Here is a 21537-nt window from a genome sequence, read left to right as displayed (position 1 = left end):
AATGCGTCTTCCCTCCTTACCTTTCTGCCCGGGGACCGAAAGCCACGAATGCATTTGTGCATGTAACAGACGTCCAGGCCGTGGGGTGACCCAGTGCACGTAGCTAACGATGGCCCGCGAGGCCCTGGAGAAGAAAACCTGGCTCCCTGTCTCCGTCGAGGTGCTCACAGCCCCAGGGTGAGAGTGGAGACCAGTGAACAGTGCAGTCATCAGAGAGAGTGACCAGCCCTGTGCTAGGGGCTACCCGGAGGCCGGGAGACCGCAGGGCTGGCGGAGCCGCGGGCCTGTGTGACGGCAGGGCAGCTGTGCGGAAGGTGGGGCGGGAGGGAGCAGAGCACTGGCACCCGAGGACACAAGGAGCCCAGTGACGTCACGGGCTCGTCAGGAACAGATGGCATCTGGAAATAGAGCCGCCGCCTCTCAGGGATGCAGCCTGTGCTTAGACACAGGGCTGGCCGTCTCCACACCATGATCAGAAGATCAGGAGACTTGAGGGCTTCCCTGGTGGCGCAGTGGTTGGGAGCCCGCCTGCCGATGCAGGGCACACGGGTTTGCGCCCCGATCCGGGAGGATCCCACATGCCGCGGAGCGGCTGGGCCCGTGAGCCATGGCCGCTGAGCCTGTGCTCCACAACGGGAGAGGCCGCAACAGTGAGAGACCCACGTACCAAAAAAAAAAAAAAAAAGTGGAGATTTGAATCAGAGCAGTGTTGACGGGATTTCAAGAGCATTTGATACATAACTTATAATTGTTTTTTTTGATTACAGTTTTTGGGGCTGTTAACAGTGGTTTGTGTCCTCTCGCAGGGCGTTTGCACTACCGGGCAGTGTTGAAGGTGGCCTTTCCTGCGCTCTTCTCCCTTCAGATCAGCTGTGTTTCCCTCTGCAGTCCTGTCGCGGACCTTTCCCCTCCCCGTGTCCTTCACAGCATCCAGTCGGCCTGCTGGGCTCCAGCCCCCGGAGGGGGCTGCGGGTCTGTGGAATCGTCAGCCGCTGAGAACCTGCCGGCCTGTCCTCCCTGCCCTGGGAGCTGCTCTCTCCTGGGTAACAGGTCCTGAGTGTGTTCCACAGGGGAATGAGCACCCAAAGCCGTATATCGCGGCTGCCTTTGCAGTTCTCCTTTGCGCTGCTGACTCCCCGCTCCTGGGTCCACCCAGGAGTGCGTGCAGGGAGATACTTAGTTGCTTGGAACCTATTAGAAACACAGGTTGGAACAGGACCCCAGTAGAACCCCGAATTCCCACCTTTAGTCCTTTTTTCTTTGTGAGCTGGATTTCCTGAATTCTTACCAGCTGGGACAGTAAGAACCAATTCGTGCTTTTATGGCTTTCACTTTGCAAGTTCGGGAGGAAGCCAAGAAAAAAATCAGGGGTGGAGGACAAACTTGGCCCAGAAATTGCCATCTGAAGTTAGATGTGGGGTGGGCCACAGGGGACTAACTGTGCTCCTCCAATGAGAGGTGACCAGGCAGCCCTCACTTAGAGAGTGCCCTCGGGTCCTGCGAAGGCTGCCGCGCTAGTAAGGCAGGAAGGAGCCCGGGGCACCTGCTGACGACAGAAGGTCTTTTGCTCTGAGTCACTGTCCCACTCTCAGTGGGGCTTTGCTCCTACAGGTGTGACCTCTACCTTCTCTGGGTAGATCTTAGCGTGTCCTGTCTAAGGCACTTTGCAAATAGAGCTCCTTTTATTTTTATTTTTTAAATTTACTTTTGGCTGCATCGTGTCTTCATTGCTGCACGCGGCCTGTCTCTAGTTGTGGCGAGGCGGGGGGGGGGGGGCTACTCTTCGTTGCAGTGCGCGGGCTTCTCATTGCCGTGGCTTCCCTTGTTGTGGAGCACGGGCTCTAGGCGTGCGGACTTCAGTAGTTGTGGCGCAGGGGCTTAGCTGCTCCGCGGCATGTGGGATCTAACCGGACCAGGGCTTGAACCCGTGTCCCCTGCACTGGCAGGCAGATTCTTAACCAGTGCGCCCCCAGGGAAGTCCCTAGAGTTCCTTTTAAATTAACATATTAAATGTGAACCCAGCTGGCCCAAGACGCTTAGATTTTAGCAGTAAATTGTAGCTGATTTAACTCTCCGTTTTAATGAGGTCGTGGCTATTTATTTAATAGGTACCAGGTGCTTTCGTGTGGGTCTGTGGATGCTAGAGTTCAAGAGTTTTATAATAAGCAAAAAAGTTCAAGTGTTCCTCAACTCTTTGAAGTGAAAGATTGGGGAGGCGTTCACGAATTGTCATAAATTAGGTTTTACTGTCTTAAGAGGCACTATAGTTTCAATGGAAGGGAGGCATGGGGTTTGCTTTTCCACGGCAGGCCAGATGAAGTAGTGTGTGACAGGGCATCTGAGCTGTGGGGCACACTTCTCCCACGGTTGTCCATTTGATGACGCCTAAATGCCATTCTGTCTTTTGTAACCAGACAGCTGCTGTGTATTGTTCTCTAAACCATCCATTACATTGTTTGGGTTATCTTGCTAACTTCTAGTTTAATGTTGTCAACGAAAATAATAAACAATCTATAACAGGAATAGAAAAGAGTTTTATCTGAGCCAAGCTGAGGACTACAGCCCAGAGAAGCCTGCTTCCCGGATTAGTCTGAGGGACTGCTCCCGAGAAGCATGGCGTTCGGTACAGCTTTATGTCTTGTCAAAAACAAAGAACGTTAAACAAGTCAGGAATACACTGCTTCACAGTTTCAAAACAGACCAGCACGTACACAGCGAGTCAGTGTGGCCTTGGCACCTGGGAAAGGGAGTCTTAGCATTGAAGGAGCGCCCGCATGGGCTTTCCAGGAACAGAAGCAGTTAATCTTTATTTTTAACATGGACATTCTTTACTTGTGGTCAGTGCGCCCTTTTCTTTAATAATTAACGCAGACGTACAGTGTATGTTCGCTAGGCCACAAACAGGCTCTCTTAAGTTAGCATAAAATTCAAGTTAACTTACGTGTAAGCCGGAATGACTTCCCCAGACCTCAGTAAGTTAGCACTCCTTTCATCAATGTGTGCCCAATACAGATTAAAAAAAATAAAAATAAACAACACCTAACTTCCCCGAGCTGGGTTAATATTGTCTTAATTTGGAAGCAGAGAACAAACCTGCCCCCTTCTAGGGTCCCAGCAGGTCTGGCTCTCTTCTGTCCTCTTCCAGATGCTGAGCCCTTCCAGCTGCTGTCTCTGGGCTGGAGGCAGTGCCAGTGGGGAGTGTGGCCCCAGCTGGCTGATGGGGGAAGGGAGGGGAGTTGGGGGTGGTCCATGGTCCACTCTCGACCAGCCGTTGAACCTGGAAGGGACCTTCCTCCTGAGGACATAGCAAGAGAGACATGCAACGAGCAGCTGATTCGGGGTACAGCTGCCTGGATGGGGTTGGGACCTCTGTAATGCCCAGGCCTGGTATCGTGTCCCGGGAGGAGGACACACCTCCAGGGCCCCAAGGGGTTGCCAGGGTGTGTGGGGAGGAGGTCTTCTATCCCACTTGTTTCGCAGTAGGTTACATCTCTTACTGGCACTTGTGCTCTACCTACTGGGTCTCTGATTGCTGCCCTTTTTAGGGTCTCCTTTAACAGCTCTGAGGGTGTCTTAACAGAGAACAGCTCTTCCTGTGAATGGAAAGGTCAGTCAGAGGCTCATTTTATTATTCAGTCAGGTCGGAAGAAAGTGTGTCAGCGAAAGCAGCAAAGGCATGGCCGGCTGACTTGTTGCGAGTTTGATGGTTATCGTAACGCCCACGAGCTTTAGCTTCGGCACAGCTATACGTGCATGTGAAGCATGCCTGCGTGTGTTTTGCAGGTGTGTGTGTGTGCGTGCGCGCATGTAAGTACGTTTCAGGGAAAGATGGAAATGGATACGGATGTGGAAATGGATGAGTATGGAAAGATCAGTGTCGCACTGCAGCTTCCAAAACGAACAGTCTCTGTTTCTCTTATATTTAATAACAGACTACTGATTTTAAAGTTTTTTATCAGTTTACTTGCTGCCCGTCTTATTGTTGCAACATGAAGTAAGTATTTCTGAGTATCACAGTTTGAGGATTTCTACACACGTTGTTTTTTTAAATGTTTGTGTGAATTATATTTTGCCCCCAAATTGCAGTCTGTGTGTACACGTGTGTGTGTCTGTAACGTGCGTACCTCCTGTCCTGTGGTATGACACGCCAGCGTACTGGCGAATGTCCAGTGTGTGTTTGGCGTTGATGCCTTGTGTGAGGAATCGCAGCGGGGACAGGCGCAGGCAAAACGTATGTGGATTGAATTCCTTAACATGACTGAAGGAGGTTATGGACACATGGGTGTAGTCCTGTTTGGGGAGAACATGTTAACTGGAACCGTTGGCTCATTTTTCTTCCTTTCTCCCCTAGACAGGCAGATGCCCCGTGTGCAGAAGACAGTCCAGGAGCGCAGCGGGACCCCCAGCAGCCATCCCAGGTCTCTGAACCAGCTGGCTCCCGGGAAGCTCCCGAGGTGCCCCCGGAGGGCCGTGGCCGGGCGGGGACCCTTCCTTGCGATTACAGATACCCGGAGGAACGCGCGCCCGCGGACCGGCCTGCCGCCCCGCACGCCCGGGGGCAGGACCCCCGGCCCCTGAGCGCCGCCCCGCTCTCCCGGAGGCCCGCCCCACAGAGGCCGCCGCCGCCCAGGCGTGAGCCCAGGCCCTTGGCGGGCGCACCTGCGGCTGCTCACCTGGGCGCGCCCGGCAGGCCCCGCCCCCTGGCCCCGGAGGTGTGCTCGTGCTCAGACCGCCCGGCCCTCGCCCGCTGCAGCCCCGGCGCCTCGGCGGAGAAGCTGAGCGCCGCCCGGCCCGTGGCAGATGGCCCGCGGGCTGCGGGGGAGCCGGCCGGGCAGCATGTAGAAGAGCGCGCAGGCTGGCCCCGGCGGGAGGCGCCGCTCCTTTCCAAGTTCCGGCCCTTGCAGACCTCCGCCATGGAGACCTCGCGCTCCCCGTCGCCTCAGTTCGCGCCCCAGAAGCTGACGGACAAACCCCCGCTGCTCGTCCAGGATGATAATTCCACCAGGTACTGTCTCTGGACGGCGGCCTGAGGCCTTCTTCCCCTCTGCCGGCCCCCTTCCACCGTGGGAGGCTTTCAGCGCTCCTTTCCTGGGTGGTGAACCACTGCCGCCTTGCTCCCGGCTCCCCGTCCTGGAGTTTAAGTGGGTCCTGGGGACTGACGTGGGGGAGAACCCACCACTCGAGTGGTCAGCTGGATTGTCAACTTGCTGGGGGCTTTCCTGCCCCACAGGGGGTGAGGGAGGTAAAGGAGGGAGTAGACTGTCCCCTGGTCCTGTTCCCAAGCCCGACAGGTTGATAGCTGCGTTACCTACAGGCTTCTGCACAGCGGGGCTGGTTTTCCCAGCTGAGTTCTGTTTGTAATCAAGTTTAACCTAAGTATGAGACCTTCAAGCAAAATCGGTGTTTTTCATGATGTCCAGTATTTCCACATGCCTTTTTTTCTAGTTCTTTTTATATGAAAAGGCTGAGGTGGTGTATACCTTTTACTAAAGCTAGAGGAAAACTCGATCCCGTCCCATGGTGCTGTCCTCAGAGTTACCGGCATGGGATTGTCGGTTGTGCCCACTGAGCCATTGGTGAATGCTGTCAGGCAGGGACCAGTCAAGAACTGAGAAATAGAACGGGGGGATCTTTCTTCTCATTCTCTAGAGCACTGGTTCTCAGCCGGGGGGTGGCATTGCGGCCCCCAGGAGGACACTGGGCCGTGTCTGCAGACGTTTTGGATGTCACAGCTGCTGGGCGTGGGGCTTGTTCCTCGGCTCCTGGCATCTGTTGGGCGGAGGCCAGGGGTGCCGCTTAGTATCCTACAGTGCCCAGGACGACCCCCCAGCAAAGAATTCGCTGGCCCTGCGTGTCAGTACTGTCTGATATAGTAGCTACCAGTCGCACGTGGCCATAGCGATATAAGTTAATGAGAATGAAATGAAACCCGTTGCTCAGTTGTGCCCTCTGGGGCTAGTGGCTACCACCCTGGACAGCCCAGATTATGGCTGATTTCATCATCATGGAAAGTTCTGCTGGATCTCCCCGCTGTAGAGTCTTGAACTTTTTTTTTTTAACCCTTAAGATAACCTGGCAGAGAGGAAACAGTACTGATAGCGTCCTGGGTCTCCACGCGTGGCATGGCCAAATGCAGCTGCACCTGCAGGCCAGCACTGCTCTGCATCGTTCAGAATGCAGGTGTCACTTAGAGATCCTTTCTGTTGGCAATGTTGTTCAGCCCTGAAAGGGAGGAGAAGCGATGAAGTAGTTGGTGTGATTGGTGGAATGTGTTGGTACCGCTGAAGGTAAGGTGACCGGGCCCCTCGGGTCTCGGGAGCTGGTTTGGGCACAGCGGGCTCCATGGCTTTACGGAGAAACAGGGCCGCGTGGTTGCTCAGTGCTCATGACGTCTGTAGACTTCAGGAGGTGGGGAGTGGTTTTCATTTTCTCTTGTCCCGAGCGAGTGTGGGTTTTCTCGCCCTGTCTTTTGTGTGAGAGGGATTTCAACAACCAGTGGCAGTACTTGTTGACGATACTGAGTGCCGGTGTCTTCAGGCATCCGCTCTGTTCCCATCCAATGTGTCATTTGGGACAGCGAAGGTTGTCTGGTCCCTTGCTGTGCCAGCCCGCGTAGAGCGCCCGATTGTGGTCAGCGTGCAGAGCTAACTCGGCATGTGTCCCCTCGGGGAGCACAGTGCAGTGCAGCAGACGGTAGCCACGCCACCCACGAAGTTCCTGCCGAGGAAGTGGCTCATAATGTACTGAGTTCGGTGTCCCCGTCCCCAGAGCGGGTGTTACCGGTTACCGTGGGCCTGAGAGAGTGGCATGCCCTTGACATACGCTGCGAACCTGAGGCCGGCGCTCCACACGAGTGCTGGCCGGCTCCATATCCACCATCAACCACCAACGGGCAGCGAGCGCAACACACTGGCCGGGGCCTCGCAAGCTGCCTGGTGTTTGGGCACAGCTCAGAGACTCCCTTCTTGTCTGCACGTGTGCTGAGTGATTTCTTGAGCACCACCCGCCCCCCTCATCTCCCTCCGCGTTCATCTGTCCCTCCCTCCAGTTACCTCTGCTGGGGAACCAGCCAGGGTGCAGAGCAGCTCCTGTGTCCCTGAGACACGCCTTCCCGAATTCAGCAGGCAGGTCCAGAGCCCTCCCTTGTGCCAGGCCGCGGAAGGGATGCAGCGAGGAAGGAAGTGCAGCCTTCCCACCCTGTGGGGAATTTCAGAGTACTCATTCGCTCCGAATAAAAATGCATCAACTCCTGTCGTAAAGCCAGGAAGCTTACTATGAAAAAACTTCTAAAATTTTGAGTGTTTTGCTGGTTTACAACAACATGGAGACAATGCCCAGCAGCACGGGCGAGTGAAAATGAGAGATTTCACTGCTCCCAGCAGTGTTCCCAGGAGATTTCCTGGGGCCGGTTTCTGGGTTTGGGAGCGTGTGTGAGCATGGAGCTTGGGGGGCTGCTTCGGGGTCGTTCGGACAGTCTTGCGGTCACCTCGGGCATCTCGTGGTTGGAGAATCTCCTTGTGGGAGTTGTGGTTTATCAGACCCAGGGTGGCATGTGGGCTGAGGGCTCCCTCGGGACTGGGTGTGTGAGCACAGCGGGTTGCACTGCTTGCTGTCGGGGGCTGGGCCCCTGTGGGCAGCCGGCGGCTCACCTGGACGGAGCCCGTGCTCTGGGAGGAGCCGCAGCACGGAGAGGGGGCCAGGCCCGGCACAGCCCGCGTCCTCCATCCCTCCTGGTCCGGCTTACCATGAGGAATGGATGCGGTCTGGCTGCGGTAAGGTCTTGTCCACTGTGTTTTGTCTTCACTTTGAGGTAGAAGTTCATCACACTTCCTAAATGTGAAAGTCTGCTCAGGTTTCAAGAGGAGAGATCATTTGTGCTTAGAAATGACCAAGAAGAGACGCTTTGTTGGAAAGTATAGGACAACCTGCGGAGGATTTGTTTTTGTTTTTACCTCGTGTCTTCCTTCGCTGGAAATTAAGTTTCCCCACGAATCGGGACCGGGGGAGATGCAAATACAGGCTGACTTTGAAGTCCCTAACAGGTGTTGAGGGTCTCTACGCATGGAATGCAAGGGATGGAATGAAGAGGGGTTCTTGTTTGTGTGTCCTTGCTTCGATAAGATGCCAGAATTTTCCTTCGGAAGTTCAGCATGTCTCAGCAGTATTATGCACAGAGTGACAGCCTTTAGAAATTTATTCACTAAGAAGGCACGACAGGGACTATATAGGACCACCTAGATTAATAAACAAACACCTCTGCTCTCAGTGGTTTCTGCTGGAGGAGAGAAGAAAATAAAAGTTATTTCATTGTAGCCTGCGCGCCCCACCCTTAGGAACAAGGAAAGAACCGTAATGTGTTGTGTTATGCCCCTTGTGCACCATAAGATTACGTCCATTCGGACCACCGAAGTGGTTTTATGCTGAGTTAGGAACAAGTCGGGGTTTTGGTTGTATGATTTTGGCCTGTCTTTTGCCTTCCCTCCTGGCTACCAGCAGATGGCTCTCTTTCTCCAATTTGTCCTTCAAGGGTATTTGAAATGGATTTGTGTCCCAGCGGCCCTGGTCCGGGGGATCCCCTGGCACCAGCCGGCTTTCGGGTGGCCCCTGACGCAGCCCCATTGCCTCAACCAGGCCGTTCCTTTCCGTTTCTTCTTCCCTGTGGCTGCTCGAGGTGCCTCCCCCGCTTTCACCGACAAACTTTTTTTTTTTTTTTTTTAAAAGGACGCCTGCATGAGTCATTTCCAAGGTAGCGCAGGAGCAGCGTGTCCCATGTTCGCTGCTGGATCCTTATCTGTCTGGTATGAAATGCCGTGTGGAGGGCAGCTCGAAGTGTGGGGCAGTGGAAGGCAGGTGGGGTGAGACCCAGGGCGCACGAGGGTCCAAGGACGCTTCCAACCGGGACCAGGACCGGGTGGCGCTCAGCATGTGCTCAGAACACGGCTGCTTTTTCTAAAGGAGTCCTCCGGCCACCGCGAGGACCCCGCAGGCAACCCGGCTGTGAGAGACGCTGGCTGACGCACCGACGCTAATTCTGTGAAACACGCCTGTCTGTTGCAGGGCTCCCTTGCAAAAGAAAATCTCACTGAGCAGGCTTCTTACCGTTGGCTCTGCCACTGACCTAAAAGCAAATGAGCATCACACTGCCCTTCTGTCTGTCAGTAAGCCCACGGATGTGCCTTCAGGCGTGCAGGTGACTGTTGGAAAACGGAAAGACACCTACACGCCCAGGAGGCTTAGATCATCAAGGTAGGGGTGGCAGGCACTCCTCAACCTGGTCTCCCCATCCTGGGACGTGTGACCATGAAGGCTTCTCCCCTGGGGCCGCTGCAGGCCTTTGAGTCAGTCTTCCCAGGCTGTAAGGGGATGCGGAAACCAGCCGATTTCTCATCCAATGTCTAATTCTGATCGGTGCCTGGGCGTACAGCGTGTCTGTAACAGACGGCCCTTCTCTTTGCAGAATCGAGCGGGTGATGGACAACAACACCACAGTGAAGATGGTGCCCATCAAGATCGTGCACTCGGAAAGCCAGCCCGAGAAGGAGAGCCGCCAGGGCCTGGCCCGCGTCCCGGAGCCACCCGTGCTGCCCAGCGGGCTCGAGCGGGACCACATCAAGACGCTTAGCACGTCCGAGCAGTCCTACTCCCGCTTCTGCCTGTACAGCCGCCAGGGCGCCGAGCCCCAGCCCCCTGGCACCCCGGTGCCCACGGCCAAGGACAGCCGGGCCTCCACGCCCACGCTCAGCTACGTGAAGGCCAAAGAGAGGACTGCCGAAGACCTCAAGTCGGAGGAGCTGGCCCGCGAGATCGCGGGCAAGGATAAGTCCCTGGCGGATATCCTGGACCCCAGCGTGAAGATCAAAACCACCATGGACCTTATGGAGGGCATCTTCCCCAAAGACGAGCACCTCTTGGAAGAAGCTCAGCAGCGGAGGAAGCTGCTCCCCAAAATCCCCTCTCCCAGAACCACGGAGGAGAAGTGAGTAGACACCGCCCTGGGTTCTGCCCCCTGGCTGGATGTGGTTTTGCCCGGTGCCTCTTAGGCTTACAAGGGCGAGGGAGTGTCTCTGTCTGTTTTCGTGACTGCTCTTTGGGGACAGATTTCCATAAGTGCTTATTAGCACTCTGGGGCTCTTTTGTCACCCTCCCGAAATTAAAAGCCCATTCTGGGGATGATGACGTCAGGTCCTGGCAAAGATGTGAAAATATACATTTCCGGAGATGCCCACGGGGCTTCTTCTCACGAGGCGGTGGTTCTCAGCCGGAGGCTGTTGTCTCCCGCCACGGGACAGTTGGCAATGTCGGGATACACTTTCGGTTGTCACCACTGGGAGAGGTGCCCCCGGCATCTAGTGGGTGGAGACCAGGGATGCTGCTTGCTGCTCTACAATGCACGGGACGGCCCCCCATCAAAGAATGGTCCGTCCCCAAGTGTCACTAGTACGGAAGTTGAGAAACTTGTCACAAGAGGAGTGAAAGTTGAGACTACTTCTTAGTATGTGTGTTTATGAAAGAGGCTTTCTGTTGTTGCTTATTTAACTGAGGGAGTGAACTTGCTGCAATAGGTTTCGTAAAGAGCGCTTTCCAGCCCCTGTCCTTCACTCACCTGCCCACAAAGGTGTATCTGCTCACACCTCTCCTGTTTCTGTACATGGTCTCCATAAGCATCGTTGACTGGCGGTAGGCGGGAGTACCAGGCAGACAGGAAGTCAGGCCGTAGCAAGAGGCAGCAAATGCGGCTGCTGGTAGAAAGGTGCCCGGTGACCTTGGGCATGCGGCCACGCCTACGGATAGCGGCAGACCTCTCCCCGTAGACCTCGGGCTCCCGGCGGATACCATCTGCACCCTCCTCCCTCCGGGGCGCGCCTTCGAGCACCACTTGGCGGGGTGTTTTAGTTCTGACCTCACAACCTACTCCTTCCCCACTCCTGCTGTCTCATCTCTCTAGCTGGTGCCTTTCCGTTAGCACCACCATTTGCCGGTCACAGCCCAGGCTGTGGGACTCGCGGGCACGTCTGTGTGTACGCTCAGAGCTAACGGGTGTTCTGACGTTTTGTTACCCAGGAAGGAGGAGCTGAGTGTGCCGGCGGCCGTGTCCCTGGCCACCACCTCCACCTACTATAGCACCTCGGCCCCCAAGGCAGAGCTCCTGATCAAGATGAAAGACCTGCAGGACCAGCAAGAAGCCGAAGAGGATTCAGGGAGTGACGCCGACCACGACCTGTCGGTGAAGAAGGTAGGGGAGCTGCAATTCCAAACGAGAACGCGCCGGCTGGCTGGCAGGCAGGCCGGCCGGGGGCGGCACCCGGCTCCACCCCGACCCTGGGCCCTGCGCCGAGCGCCGTTGGTGTTGGGCTTCTATGTGGGACGCTGACATTTGGGCCTGTGTATTAAGCCCTTTGTGGGTGAGTCTTCTGTTCTAAAACTGGGCCTCTCTGCCAGGGTCTCTTTGCCATCTCTTTGTAATGAGATCCAGTGTCAAATTAGCTAGGTGGCCACCAGTCTCTCTCATTTTAAGGTCACCTGATACGTCTCTTCTACCCCAGTTAAATCCAGAGGGCTTAATTGTGTGACCTTCCGCAAGGCACATGTCCTCTTCGACTATCCGTTTCAAATATCTGTGACCCGATGATGTTAATTAAATTCAACAGTATATTGTGAAGTGCGTTGTTAACCAAAAAGCATCACCTGTTCAACTCCAAAAACTCACCCAGGCACTTGGGGATACAGCAGTAGACAAAACAGACTGGAGTCGGTCCTTATTTCCCTGAAGGCACTTGTGTGCTCACAGAGGAGATGGATAGCCAACATAAAAACAAATATAAAAAAACAAACAGGGCCCCGTGGGCCAATCCCTGCCCCCCACCTGCTCTTGTAAATACAGTTTTATTGCAACACAGCTACACTCATTCATTTTACATATGGTCTCTGGTAGCTTTCACGCTACACCAGCAGTGTTGAGTAGTTGCAACAGTGGCTGTGTGGCCCCTGAAGTCTAAAATATTTACTGTTTGGCCGTTTATAGAAAAAGTTTGCTAACCCTTAATGGAGTAGGTCGGGTGGTCAGAAAACTAAAACAGCGTGAAGGAATAGAGAGAGGTAAAGGATGTAGAGAAGGCTCTGATGAGCGGTTGATGAACAGAGACCTGGAGTGATGTGAGCGAATGTCTGGTTGATCTGGGGAGGGTCTGGGGGAGTGCGGTTTGGGCAGCAAGTGCAAAGGCCCTGGGGTGGGAGTTTTGTGACACGTTGGGGAAGCAGCGGCGACCAATAGCTGGAGCTGTGTGGACAAGGGGGAGGATTAGAGAGGAGGTCAGAGGTGAAATAGCGTGTAACCATGAGGTCACGGTAGGGACAAAATTATTGCTATCAGTGCCGACGTCTCCACTACTGTACGAGCTTCAAATCTTCATGGCATGTCAACGGGCCAGACTTGTGACATCTAGGTGTGATTACCTGTTTGTTTGTTTTTTAGGAAGGATTTAGCATAAAGGGAGAAAGGAATTGCCCAAGGCAGTCAGTTTCAGAGGATAGCATGTGCTGTTGGTTTATTCCAGGGGCTTTGAGCATGCGTAGTCAGCACCAGGAGAAAAAAAGGAGGGAACCAGCATTTGGTGCATTTTTCCGTACACTTAGCATCTTGGAAGGGGCTTTCATAAAAAATACCAATTTGTTTTGACAAGACCCTTGCAAAGGATCATGTTTAATACCTCCTCGTATTGTTAGTTGTTTAAAAAATGCCATTGATTGGTTTCAAATATGATAGACAAACCCATTCCAGAAGAAATACCCTGACCCTTGTGTAAAAGAAAGTGACTTTCAATTTAGGAAGTGATAGCCTTTTTTTAATTTAAAAAGGAAATGAAAACTAAGAGTTTTGGTCCTGGGATTTTAGAGGCCCTGTGTCTGGCACAGGGTACCATTTGCTTTCTTCTGGTTGTGTTTTCCACGTTCTTAAAAATAATGAATTAAAAAAAACAAAGTGTTGTTATTCTCATACACCTAGAAAAAACATCCAGTTTGGACAGTTTTAATTCCGTCCACACCCTAGATGCAAAGAACTATGTTCTTTATACTATGCCTTTGTTTCTCATGATGTACTGAATTTGGGAAGCAGCAGCCTTGGTACCGCTCCTTTCATCTGTCTGGGGCCTCTTCCGATTTCTTTGGGGGCACGAGATGCCGGGCACTGCCTCCCCATAGATGGCGGCTTTGGGATTGACATAAGTCACTGTGAGCTTGCCCCCTGTCCATCACCCCACCAGGATTAAATTCCTAAGCCAGCTGACGTTTTTGGTTCAGTAAGCGTATGTCGGGCACTTCCACCCCAAGCAGGAAATGCTTTAAGCGCTGGGTCAGCGCTGTCGCCGCCCCAGTAGTCCTGTTCTCCTGGCTGCGCTGCCTCTGCTGCCTTTCCAGTGCCCTCATATCTACGGTGTCACGCGCTTACAAAGTGTGCACGGGACGAGGAGAAGGGAGGGCCGTGCAGGTGCGCAGGAAAAATGCTGCATGGAGATCCTCTTTCGAAGCATCGTCCTGAGACACAGATCACCTGTATCAGGCGTACGAAGTGTAGGGTGCCTCCAGTGCTTCAGCGGGTCTCCCGAGGTGGTTTGTTTCTTTTTTTTCTCCTGCCCGAATAGTCCCTGGGATGGGGCAGTGTCTACCGAACGGTAGCGGTGAGCTCGGAGCAGCTTCTCATGCACACTTGCGGTCTTGCCGGCAGCGGCTATGGACAGGCGCCTACTGCATGCCAAGCAGCGGGCTAAGCCTCCGGGGATTTCACCCATCTTCATGTTAGCCCTGGAGGTCGGGGCAACTGCTCCCTGCTCAGCTCTGGACACCATCCTGGAGGGTTTCACGAGACTGAGCCTTCCGTTGTACATAAAATAGCGGTACTCGCTGTGGGGCGACAGACTGAGTTTAAAAATCCTGATCGGACTTAACATTCCAGCTAATTGTTTAATCCTCATTTTAGTGCAGGCAGCAGAGCTCTGCCTCCGTTTTCATCACTCCAGCCTCGGGCTAGCACAGGGATGCGCTGGCCTCCTAAACCCCACGTAACCTGCCGTGTCCGTCAACACGAGGTTGGCGGACTCGTGCAGGGCGGGTGGCAGCAGGGTTCCGAAAAGGACAACGGGTGACTTTGCTTCTCGCCGTTGGCCCTGCACCGCTCACCATGTCAGGGCGGGCTGCCGGTTGGCATCTGCCATGCGTGGGTTTAACAGCAGAAGCACGTCCGTAGTCATGGGAACAGGGTTTTTCTGGGGAAGGCTTCCCTGCTGGACCCCTTCTGAGCGGTCCTTGTAATTTTTCTCAAATGTGATGACCCACGAGACAGATAATCTGCTTTCTCTGCCCCTCAACTCGGACCACATGGTGCCGCGATGGTGACCGATTAAAAGGTCTTTGTACGTGTCATTTTTGCTCTCTAAAAATTCATCATTTCAAGAGCTGGCGGGAGGAGGGGGGAATGGGGAGCTCGTATTGAATGGTCAGAGTTTCCGTTTTGGAGGATGGAGAGGATGTGGAGATGGGTGGCGGTGCTAGCCGCACAGCACCGTGCATGTGCCTTAATGCCACGGAACAGCAAACGAGAAAAGAGGCAGGACGGTAAACGTTGCAGCATGTATATTTCATGACGTTTAAAGAAGTCATTTATTTACAGTTTAAAGAAGTCATTTATTTACATTTTGGAGATCAGTACTTTATTATTCTGAAAGACTTGCCTAAGTTCACTGACATCCTTCATTTCTCTTTTTATTGCTAATTCTACATGGAAAACACGTTTTAATCACGGAGTTCAGTACCAGATGTTCAGTACCAGACTCAATAACTTGTGTGCATGTAAGGCTTCCAATTGGGAACTGCCAAAGAAGGAAGCGCAGGGACTTCCCCGGTGGTCCAGGGGTGAGGACTCGGTGCTTTCACTGCTGAGGGCCTGGGTGTGATCCCTGGTCGGGGAACTAAGATCCCACAAGCCACACAGCGCGGCCAGAAAAAAAACAAAGGAAGCACAGGGTATCACAGAGGCCCGGAGAATCCTTGCAAAGATACAGGCTGAAACGAGGTTCACCGTGAGTAGCCCCAGGGGTCCCACTCCTGCATAGTCTGATAGGACAGTCAGAGTGAGAATAGGTTTGTTCTGTTCCGTTTCTAAATCAAACGCCAATGATTGAACAGGAAGGCCTTATCCTTCCCCTAGTCTTAAACATCCCCAGTTAGTTAGTTATATTTATTTTTGGCTGCGTTGGGTCTTCGTTGCTGCGCGCGGGCTTCTCATTGCAGTGGCTTCTCGTCGTGGAGCACGGGCTCTAGGCGTGCGGGCCTCAGTAGTTGCAGCACGTGGGCTTCAGTAGTTGTGGCTCGCGGGCTCTAGAGTGCAGGCTCAGTAGTTGTGGCGCACGGGCTTAGTTGCTCTGCGGCATGTGGGATCTTCCCGGACCAGGGCTCGAACCCGTGCCCCCTGCATTGGTAGGCGGATTCCCAACCACTGCACCACCAGGGAAGTCCCCCTGTTATTTACTGATGCCAGACAAGCTGCCGCCCGGCTGAGCTGAGTTGCCCGCAGATCCGGGATGTGTGAGGGGGTGCTGCAAGGCGGCCCTGACCGCGTCCCCTGCCCTGTGCCCACAGCAGGAGCTCATCGAGAGCATCGGTCGCAAGCTGCAGGTGCTGCGGCAGGCGCGGCAGAGCCTGCGGGAGGACATGCAGGCCAACAGCGTGCTGGGCGACGAGGTGGAGGCCCTGGCCAAGGCCGTCTGCAAGCCCAACGAGTTCGACAAGTTCCGCATGTTCATCGGGGACCTGGACAAGGTAGTGAACCTCCTGCTGTCGCTGTCCGGCCGCCTGGCCCGCGTGGAAAACGCCCTCAACAATCTGGACGAAGGCACTGCTCCTGGCGATCGGGTAACTATGGCCAGGGCTGACCTGGAAGGCGGGGCGGGGTGTGGCTTTCTTGTGGGGGGTGGAGCAGACCGCCGGGAAGCCTCGTTCAGCCGCCACGGCCACCTGTCTGCCTCGTAGCGCAAGACGCTGTTGAACGCCCAGGGCTTGCTTGCTCCGTCCTTGTGGGGGGGGGGGAGGAGGCGTGGCGCGCGTCCGTGGGTAAGTGGAGCTCCCCCACTGCCTGACGAGTCCTCGGCAGCCGGTGACAGTGGCGTTTTATGGTGACTTGGTTGCTGGGACTTCACAAGAGGGCCGGCAGGGTCTAGAATGAGGCTAAGAGCTGCTCTGCTTTCCTCCTCCCTTCACAGCAGTGCAACTTGGGACATTCTTAGTGGGTCTGCGTGTCTGCTCTTTGCACATGCAAGACACCATCTACCTTACAGGCTCTACTATTTCGTAGGTCAGGTAGCAAGAGCACATCTAGTTTGCTTCTTTGCACATAATAGGCCTTCAGGTAGCAAGAGCACATCTAGTTTGCTTCTTTGCACATAATAGGCCTTCAAAATGATCATCTTCATCATTAATAAGGCACCTTAACTTCTCTACAAGGGGAGCAGAAAAGGCACCCCTCCCCTGGACTCCAGGTGAGAGTGGTTTCAGGTTACACAGAAAGATCTTACAAGGCGCGTGGCTTTGAGCCCGTGATCTTTTGTGCTTAGCCAAGTCGTTAGTGACTATCAATCACGGAACATATTGCATAAGGGTCGAAAAAGTAACTGGGGCTTTGGACCCCGATCCCCGTGGGTTACATTCACATTCCATTTTGCTGCTCTTGCCATCTTTGCCAAGTTTATCTGAAAGAACTTAGGGAAATAACAATGGGAAAGAGAGACTTACTTGGAATTGAAATAGTAAACTCTCAAGTATCGATTTAAATGAAAAATAGTATTGTCTTTGCAGCTCAGCTCATCCTTATCTCCCTTTGCTTGGAACTGACAAAGCCTTATTTAGAATTGGAGGAAGTAGAAGCAATCACACACTGGGGACCATGCCCGTGGTCCTCCTGGGGACCTGGCATAGCTCAACGGCATCCCTAGGGGGTCCGTGGTAGGGAGGAGAAGCAGACAGACTCTCTCCCCCTTGGCTGTGTGTGGTTGATGCAGCGTCACCTTCGTGGACCCAAAAGCAGTGCTCGGTCGCCGCGTCCAGGCGCAGCACAGTGGGCTAGCCTCCCGTGTGGCCGGTGCTGGGTGAAAATCTCCGTGTCAGGCAGCCAGGGCTTGGGAAAGTTGCGGTTTGCAGAGACAGGCACGCTAACCAGTGAAAAGATGTGGCCTCAGGCTGTAGGAGGCTTCCCCTGTCTTCCCAGGTAGAAAATGAGCACGTGGGCAGATGCAGACACGTGAATCTAGTTGCCAGGGAGCCCAACTGACCTTAGTGGCCCGAACCGCATTTCTTGCATCAGTTCAGGTCTGTTTCCCTTTTGGTTGGCATTAACTGGCCTTATACCTTGCCTCTTGCCGTGAAAATACACCTGAAGCTCAAGATGTCCCCCGGAACAGGTGACCCCGAAAGGTTGTGCAGTCAGGGGCACTTCCCGGAAGCCTCACCCCAGGAGCAGTTTCTGCTGTCAGCCTCCGTTTAATAGCAGCTCACCTTTTCTGAGCTCTGTGGATCAGCGCTCTGCAGAGCGCTCCCGCACCCTGGATGCTCGCGCGTGGCCGTGGGTAGAATATCCAAGCTGCAAAGTGGCCCTGCTGGTGTCAGAAACTCGCACCGAGGACAGGGCGTCCGTGGCTTCTGCCAGCCGGCACTTGCAGACATCTACCGCGTTCACCTCTCCCCCCCTCAGTTTTCATTAGAGAGGGTGGGAGAAGTGGGGGCGCGCCCTGTGGGCAGACAGCGACTGTGAGTGCTGCGTTCTGGAAACGGGGCGTCTGTGTGACCCAGGGCGGGACCCTCAGAAGGAGAGAGGGCACCTCCCCGACAGGCGCGGTCTCTCCCCCTGCCCCGCCGCCCCCTCTCACGGCCTCTGCTACAGCTTTGCTCCCGGGCTGTAGCTCCGTCTGCCGGAAAGGTCTAGCAGTCCTGCCCTGGAATCTCTTTAGAACCTGCGCCTTGTGTCCGTTTGGCCACAGTATTGGCAGGGAAAGGCCTTGGATGCACACCGGCTGCCTCAGCCCTTTGCTCTTTTTGAGCATCTCCCGGTCCTGGAGCATTTCGTGCCTGGATGGCTCCTGTGTTCCTCACGGCCTTTCACGAAGACAGGAGCAAGTGGAGGTGGCAGCGGCCCAAGAGCGCCAACAGGGGAGCTGGCGCTGGGGCCTCCGCTCTGCGAGGTGCCTCCGGTGCCTCCTGCCCACGCCCCAGGTGCTTCTGCGCGGGTCCCTAACTCTGGTGGCGTCAGGGTCTCCACTGGACCAGCCCCCAAAAGAGCTGCCGGGCGTTTTGGAGGCATCGGCCGGACACCTCCCCCCCCCCCCCCCCCCCCGGCCCCCCCCACCCCCATTGCCTGGTCCCCAACAGCCTCGTCTCTCTCTGTCTCTCCAGCAATCCCTGCTCGAGAAGCAGCGGGTCCTGATCCAGCAGCACGAGGACGCCAAGGAGTTGAAGGAGAACCTGGACCGCCGGGAGGGCATCGTGTCGGACATCCTGGCCAGCTACCTCAGCCAGGACAGCCTGGCCGACTACACGCACTTCGTGAGGATGAAGTCGGCCCTCCTCATCGAGCAGCGCGAGCTGGAGGACAAAATCCACCTGGGCGAAGAGCAGCTCAAGTGCTTGCTGGACAGCCTTCCGCCCGACGGGCAAGTGAGGGGCGGGCCGCCCGACACCTCCCCAGCGGGGCACGCAAGAGGAGGCAGATGAAAACCGCAGCCTAGACTTAGGTCCTGGAGAGAGAATCCCTCCCAGAACCAAATGGCCGTTAGAAAAGCAATAATTTCCGTGGGTGCGTTTGGGATGATTGGGATGATTGATTGAATGTCTTAGTTCCCCTCTTGAATGCTGAGCAGAGTGGCTCCCCATCACCCTTGGCCTGGAAGCAACCCCACGTGGCGCCCGGTGAACGATGAGTTCCCGAGTACGGACTGGGCTCTGGTCCCGAGGTGCACGCACGTGGTCCTTGCCAGCTCGGGTCTGCCCTTCCGTCTTCCCATGCTGCACCCCTTCCTCCTCTCAGGAGCCAATGAGCACGTGTCGGGCAAAGCCCGGCGCACGACCTCTCCCGTGGGTCACGGGAGGTGGCGGCTGCCGGCTTCTCCTGTTGGCCCAGAAGTGTTGAGCGTTCGTTGTGTCTGTCATATAAGGATGATCTGCGACCCAGCAAAAATCATGATGATACTTTAGTAACACTCTACAAAGGAGAATTTTCCATGTGGTTAAAAACCAACTGTGAAAAGAAGAGCTTCCATGTTGGGTTCACTCATTCTAAAATTGCCACTTAAATAGCGTTCGCGCTTTAAAACACGCAAAGCAGACACATGGTTTTAGGACTTCTCGGCCGACGTCACGGTTCAAATGGTATTTTCCTGCAAAGAGAAATTACTTGGCTAAAAGCGTGTCCGGTAGTAATGTGCTTGCTAGGTGTTTTTATTTTTTAACTTACTTTTTCCCCAGAACATTTATTTTGCGTGTGTATGATCCTTAATTACAATTGGCAATTTCTCTCTTTTTGCCTCTATTTGTTACCATGCCGTAAGGGCCACACACGGTTTAAGAACCGTTGCTCTGGTTTCTCAGAGGTCCCGGTGGAGCACAGAACTCCTAGACCCAATCTTTTTCTGCCACACAGTGTACAGCTCCTGTACCCTTTTTAGTGGTTGAAATTGTGAGATGGTAAAGAGTCTATTTACTAAAGAAAACTGTCAAGCTGTCATTTTCCACTGGACAGATCACAGGCTATGAGAAAATAACTTGCAAATCATGTATGTGACAAACCGTTTGTATCCAGAATGTATAAGAACGCTCAAACTTAACAGTAAGAAAACAAACAGCCCGATTAAAACGTGGGCAAAAGACTGAAATAGACACTTCACCAAAGAGGATATGTGCATGGCGAGTAGGCACGTGAATCGATGTTTTAGCCACCAATGGCGTGGTTCTCACGTACTTATGTTTAATCTGATCACTGTGGAGCGGTGAGTTTCGTCACAATGCTCATCTGTTGAAATGTGTGGTTAATGGCGGGAGAAGCCCTAGGATAACGTCACGTCGAGGTGATGTGCGGACTTTGGTTTCGTCTGTGAGATCGTTTTACTCCTAATTCCTCTTACTCCTATAAAAAGTTTTCCAGCGGCGGGGAGAGATGTCCCTCTGTCAGCAGTGGCCGCTGCTTTACCAAACACAGACGCACACAAATGTCTTAAAGGACACTAGTCCACGCTTCGCCAGCCAGAGGGGAGACTGGACTCCCGGGCTGCCGCAGTGACCTCCGTGCACCCATAGAGGGGGCCGACCTGGCAGGCGTCAGTGATGCTGGCAAAATAAACACTCCTTTGGCAGCCCACCGACGCCAAAGAGAAATGCCTTTTCAACAGTTTTTACTCTTATTCAATTAAGCTATTCCTGACTTGAAAAATCCATCTTCTGCCAACGAAGTGTCCTTGCCACGTGGTGTGGGTCACTTGCTGTGAAAACTGATCACGTCAGGAAAGGTAAAGCTGGCTGTCCATGGACGCCCTCCCCCCCCCACTGCCCCTGCTTCCTCCTTCGGGGAGACAACCACGGTGATTTCAGTGTGTTTTTAATTGTCACAAAGCTTTTACCTGTGATTCTTTCCCTTCAAATACAGTATTGTGATCATTTTGATATGTCTGTAAAATGTGAAAATAGAATTTGTGTCTGTATCCAGCTTTTTGGTGTCTTTTGAGAACTTTCTCTTCTACATAGCAATATATAGTGCTCTACTGTCCTTTTAACGAAGCACATAGAATCACAACATTCCCGTTTGCCTCTTAAATGTCTGGTGAGTGGGGACCCACAGATTGCAGTGAGTCAATGTACATAACTCTGTATATAGTTATGTTATTGCATATAAAGACAATCTGGTGCTAATGTTTTGCCCTTGGCATTCTTCGGTGGTGGCTGATAGCTCACTCTCGATCATAGCTCAGCTGTGGAATGTTCTGTATAGCGAGATTCCAGTCAGGGGCGTCGCGCCTTTGGCTTCTCTCCTGCAGTCCACTCTGGAAGATGCGTACAGATTTCACGCTCAATACTTTCACTTACGTCTCAACAGATCATTCTGCTTGACGTTCACAAAATAAATGGTGTCCTTCAGTGAACCGAGCATGTCTTTGATTTACATCTTTTTTTTTTAAGAATTGCAATTAGATTGCATTAGGATGCATAGATCCTTACATTAGATTCTTCAACCATTGATAAATGGTGGGATTAATTCTATGTGTGTATGTATGTGACTATTTCTGCCAGTCTAGTAAAGGGCAGTCAATTTGCAGTCAGGAAAATGTCACAGACACAGGTTGTATAAGTCAGTGCCTGCCACAGCAGTGCTGTGTAACAAGCACTATAAAATCTCAGCAGGGTCCAGTGAGATGTCTTCCGTTAGCTCATGAAATTGTAGATCAGGCTCTCCTCCACGTGCCTGTCATCTTCCTCCTGGCACCAGGACTTTGGCCTGGGCAGGTCAGT

At 53.7% G+C, this 21537-nt stretch overlaps 1 protein-coding gene across 3 annotated transcripts in view; it reads left to right on the top strand.

Moving 5' to 3' along the window:
• The window catches only part of SHROOM2 (shroom family member 2), a 135563-nt gene extending 114353 nt beyond the window's left edge, over positions 1–21210 (top strand). For 2 of the 3 annotated variants that reach the window (XM_029240309.1, XM_029240307.1), the window contains 5 exons: positions 4352–5005; positions 9458–9976; positions 11062–11233; positions 15634–15906; positions 18436–21210. In XM_029240309.1, the coding sequence (XP_029096142.1) occupies positions 4352–5005; positions 9458–9976; positions 11062–11233; positions 15634–15906; positions 18436–18753 (1936 nt within the window). In that variant the 3' untranslated portion in view covers positions 18754–21210. The remainder of the gene's footprint in view (positions 1–4351; positions 5006–9457; positions 9977–11061; positions 11234–15633; positions 15907–18435) is intronic. The other variant, XM_029240308.1, reaches the window with a different exon arrangement.
• Positions 21211–21537: the final 327 nt, after the last annotated feature.

The sequence above is a fragment of the Monodon monoceros genome, unplaced genomic scaffold (genome assembly GCF_005190385.1).
Source record: "Monodon monoceros isolate NGI ecotype Baffin Bay Population unplaced genomic scaffold, NGI_Narwhal_1 Super_Scaffold_22, whole genome shotgun sequence".
In the NCBI taxonomy this organism is placed as follows: domain Eukaryota; kingdom Metazoa; phylum Chordata; class Mammalia; order Artiodactyla; family Monodontidae; genus Monodon; species Monodon monoceros.
This window is presented reverse-complemented; position numbering and strand designations above follow the sequence as displayed.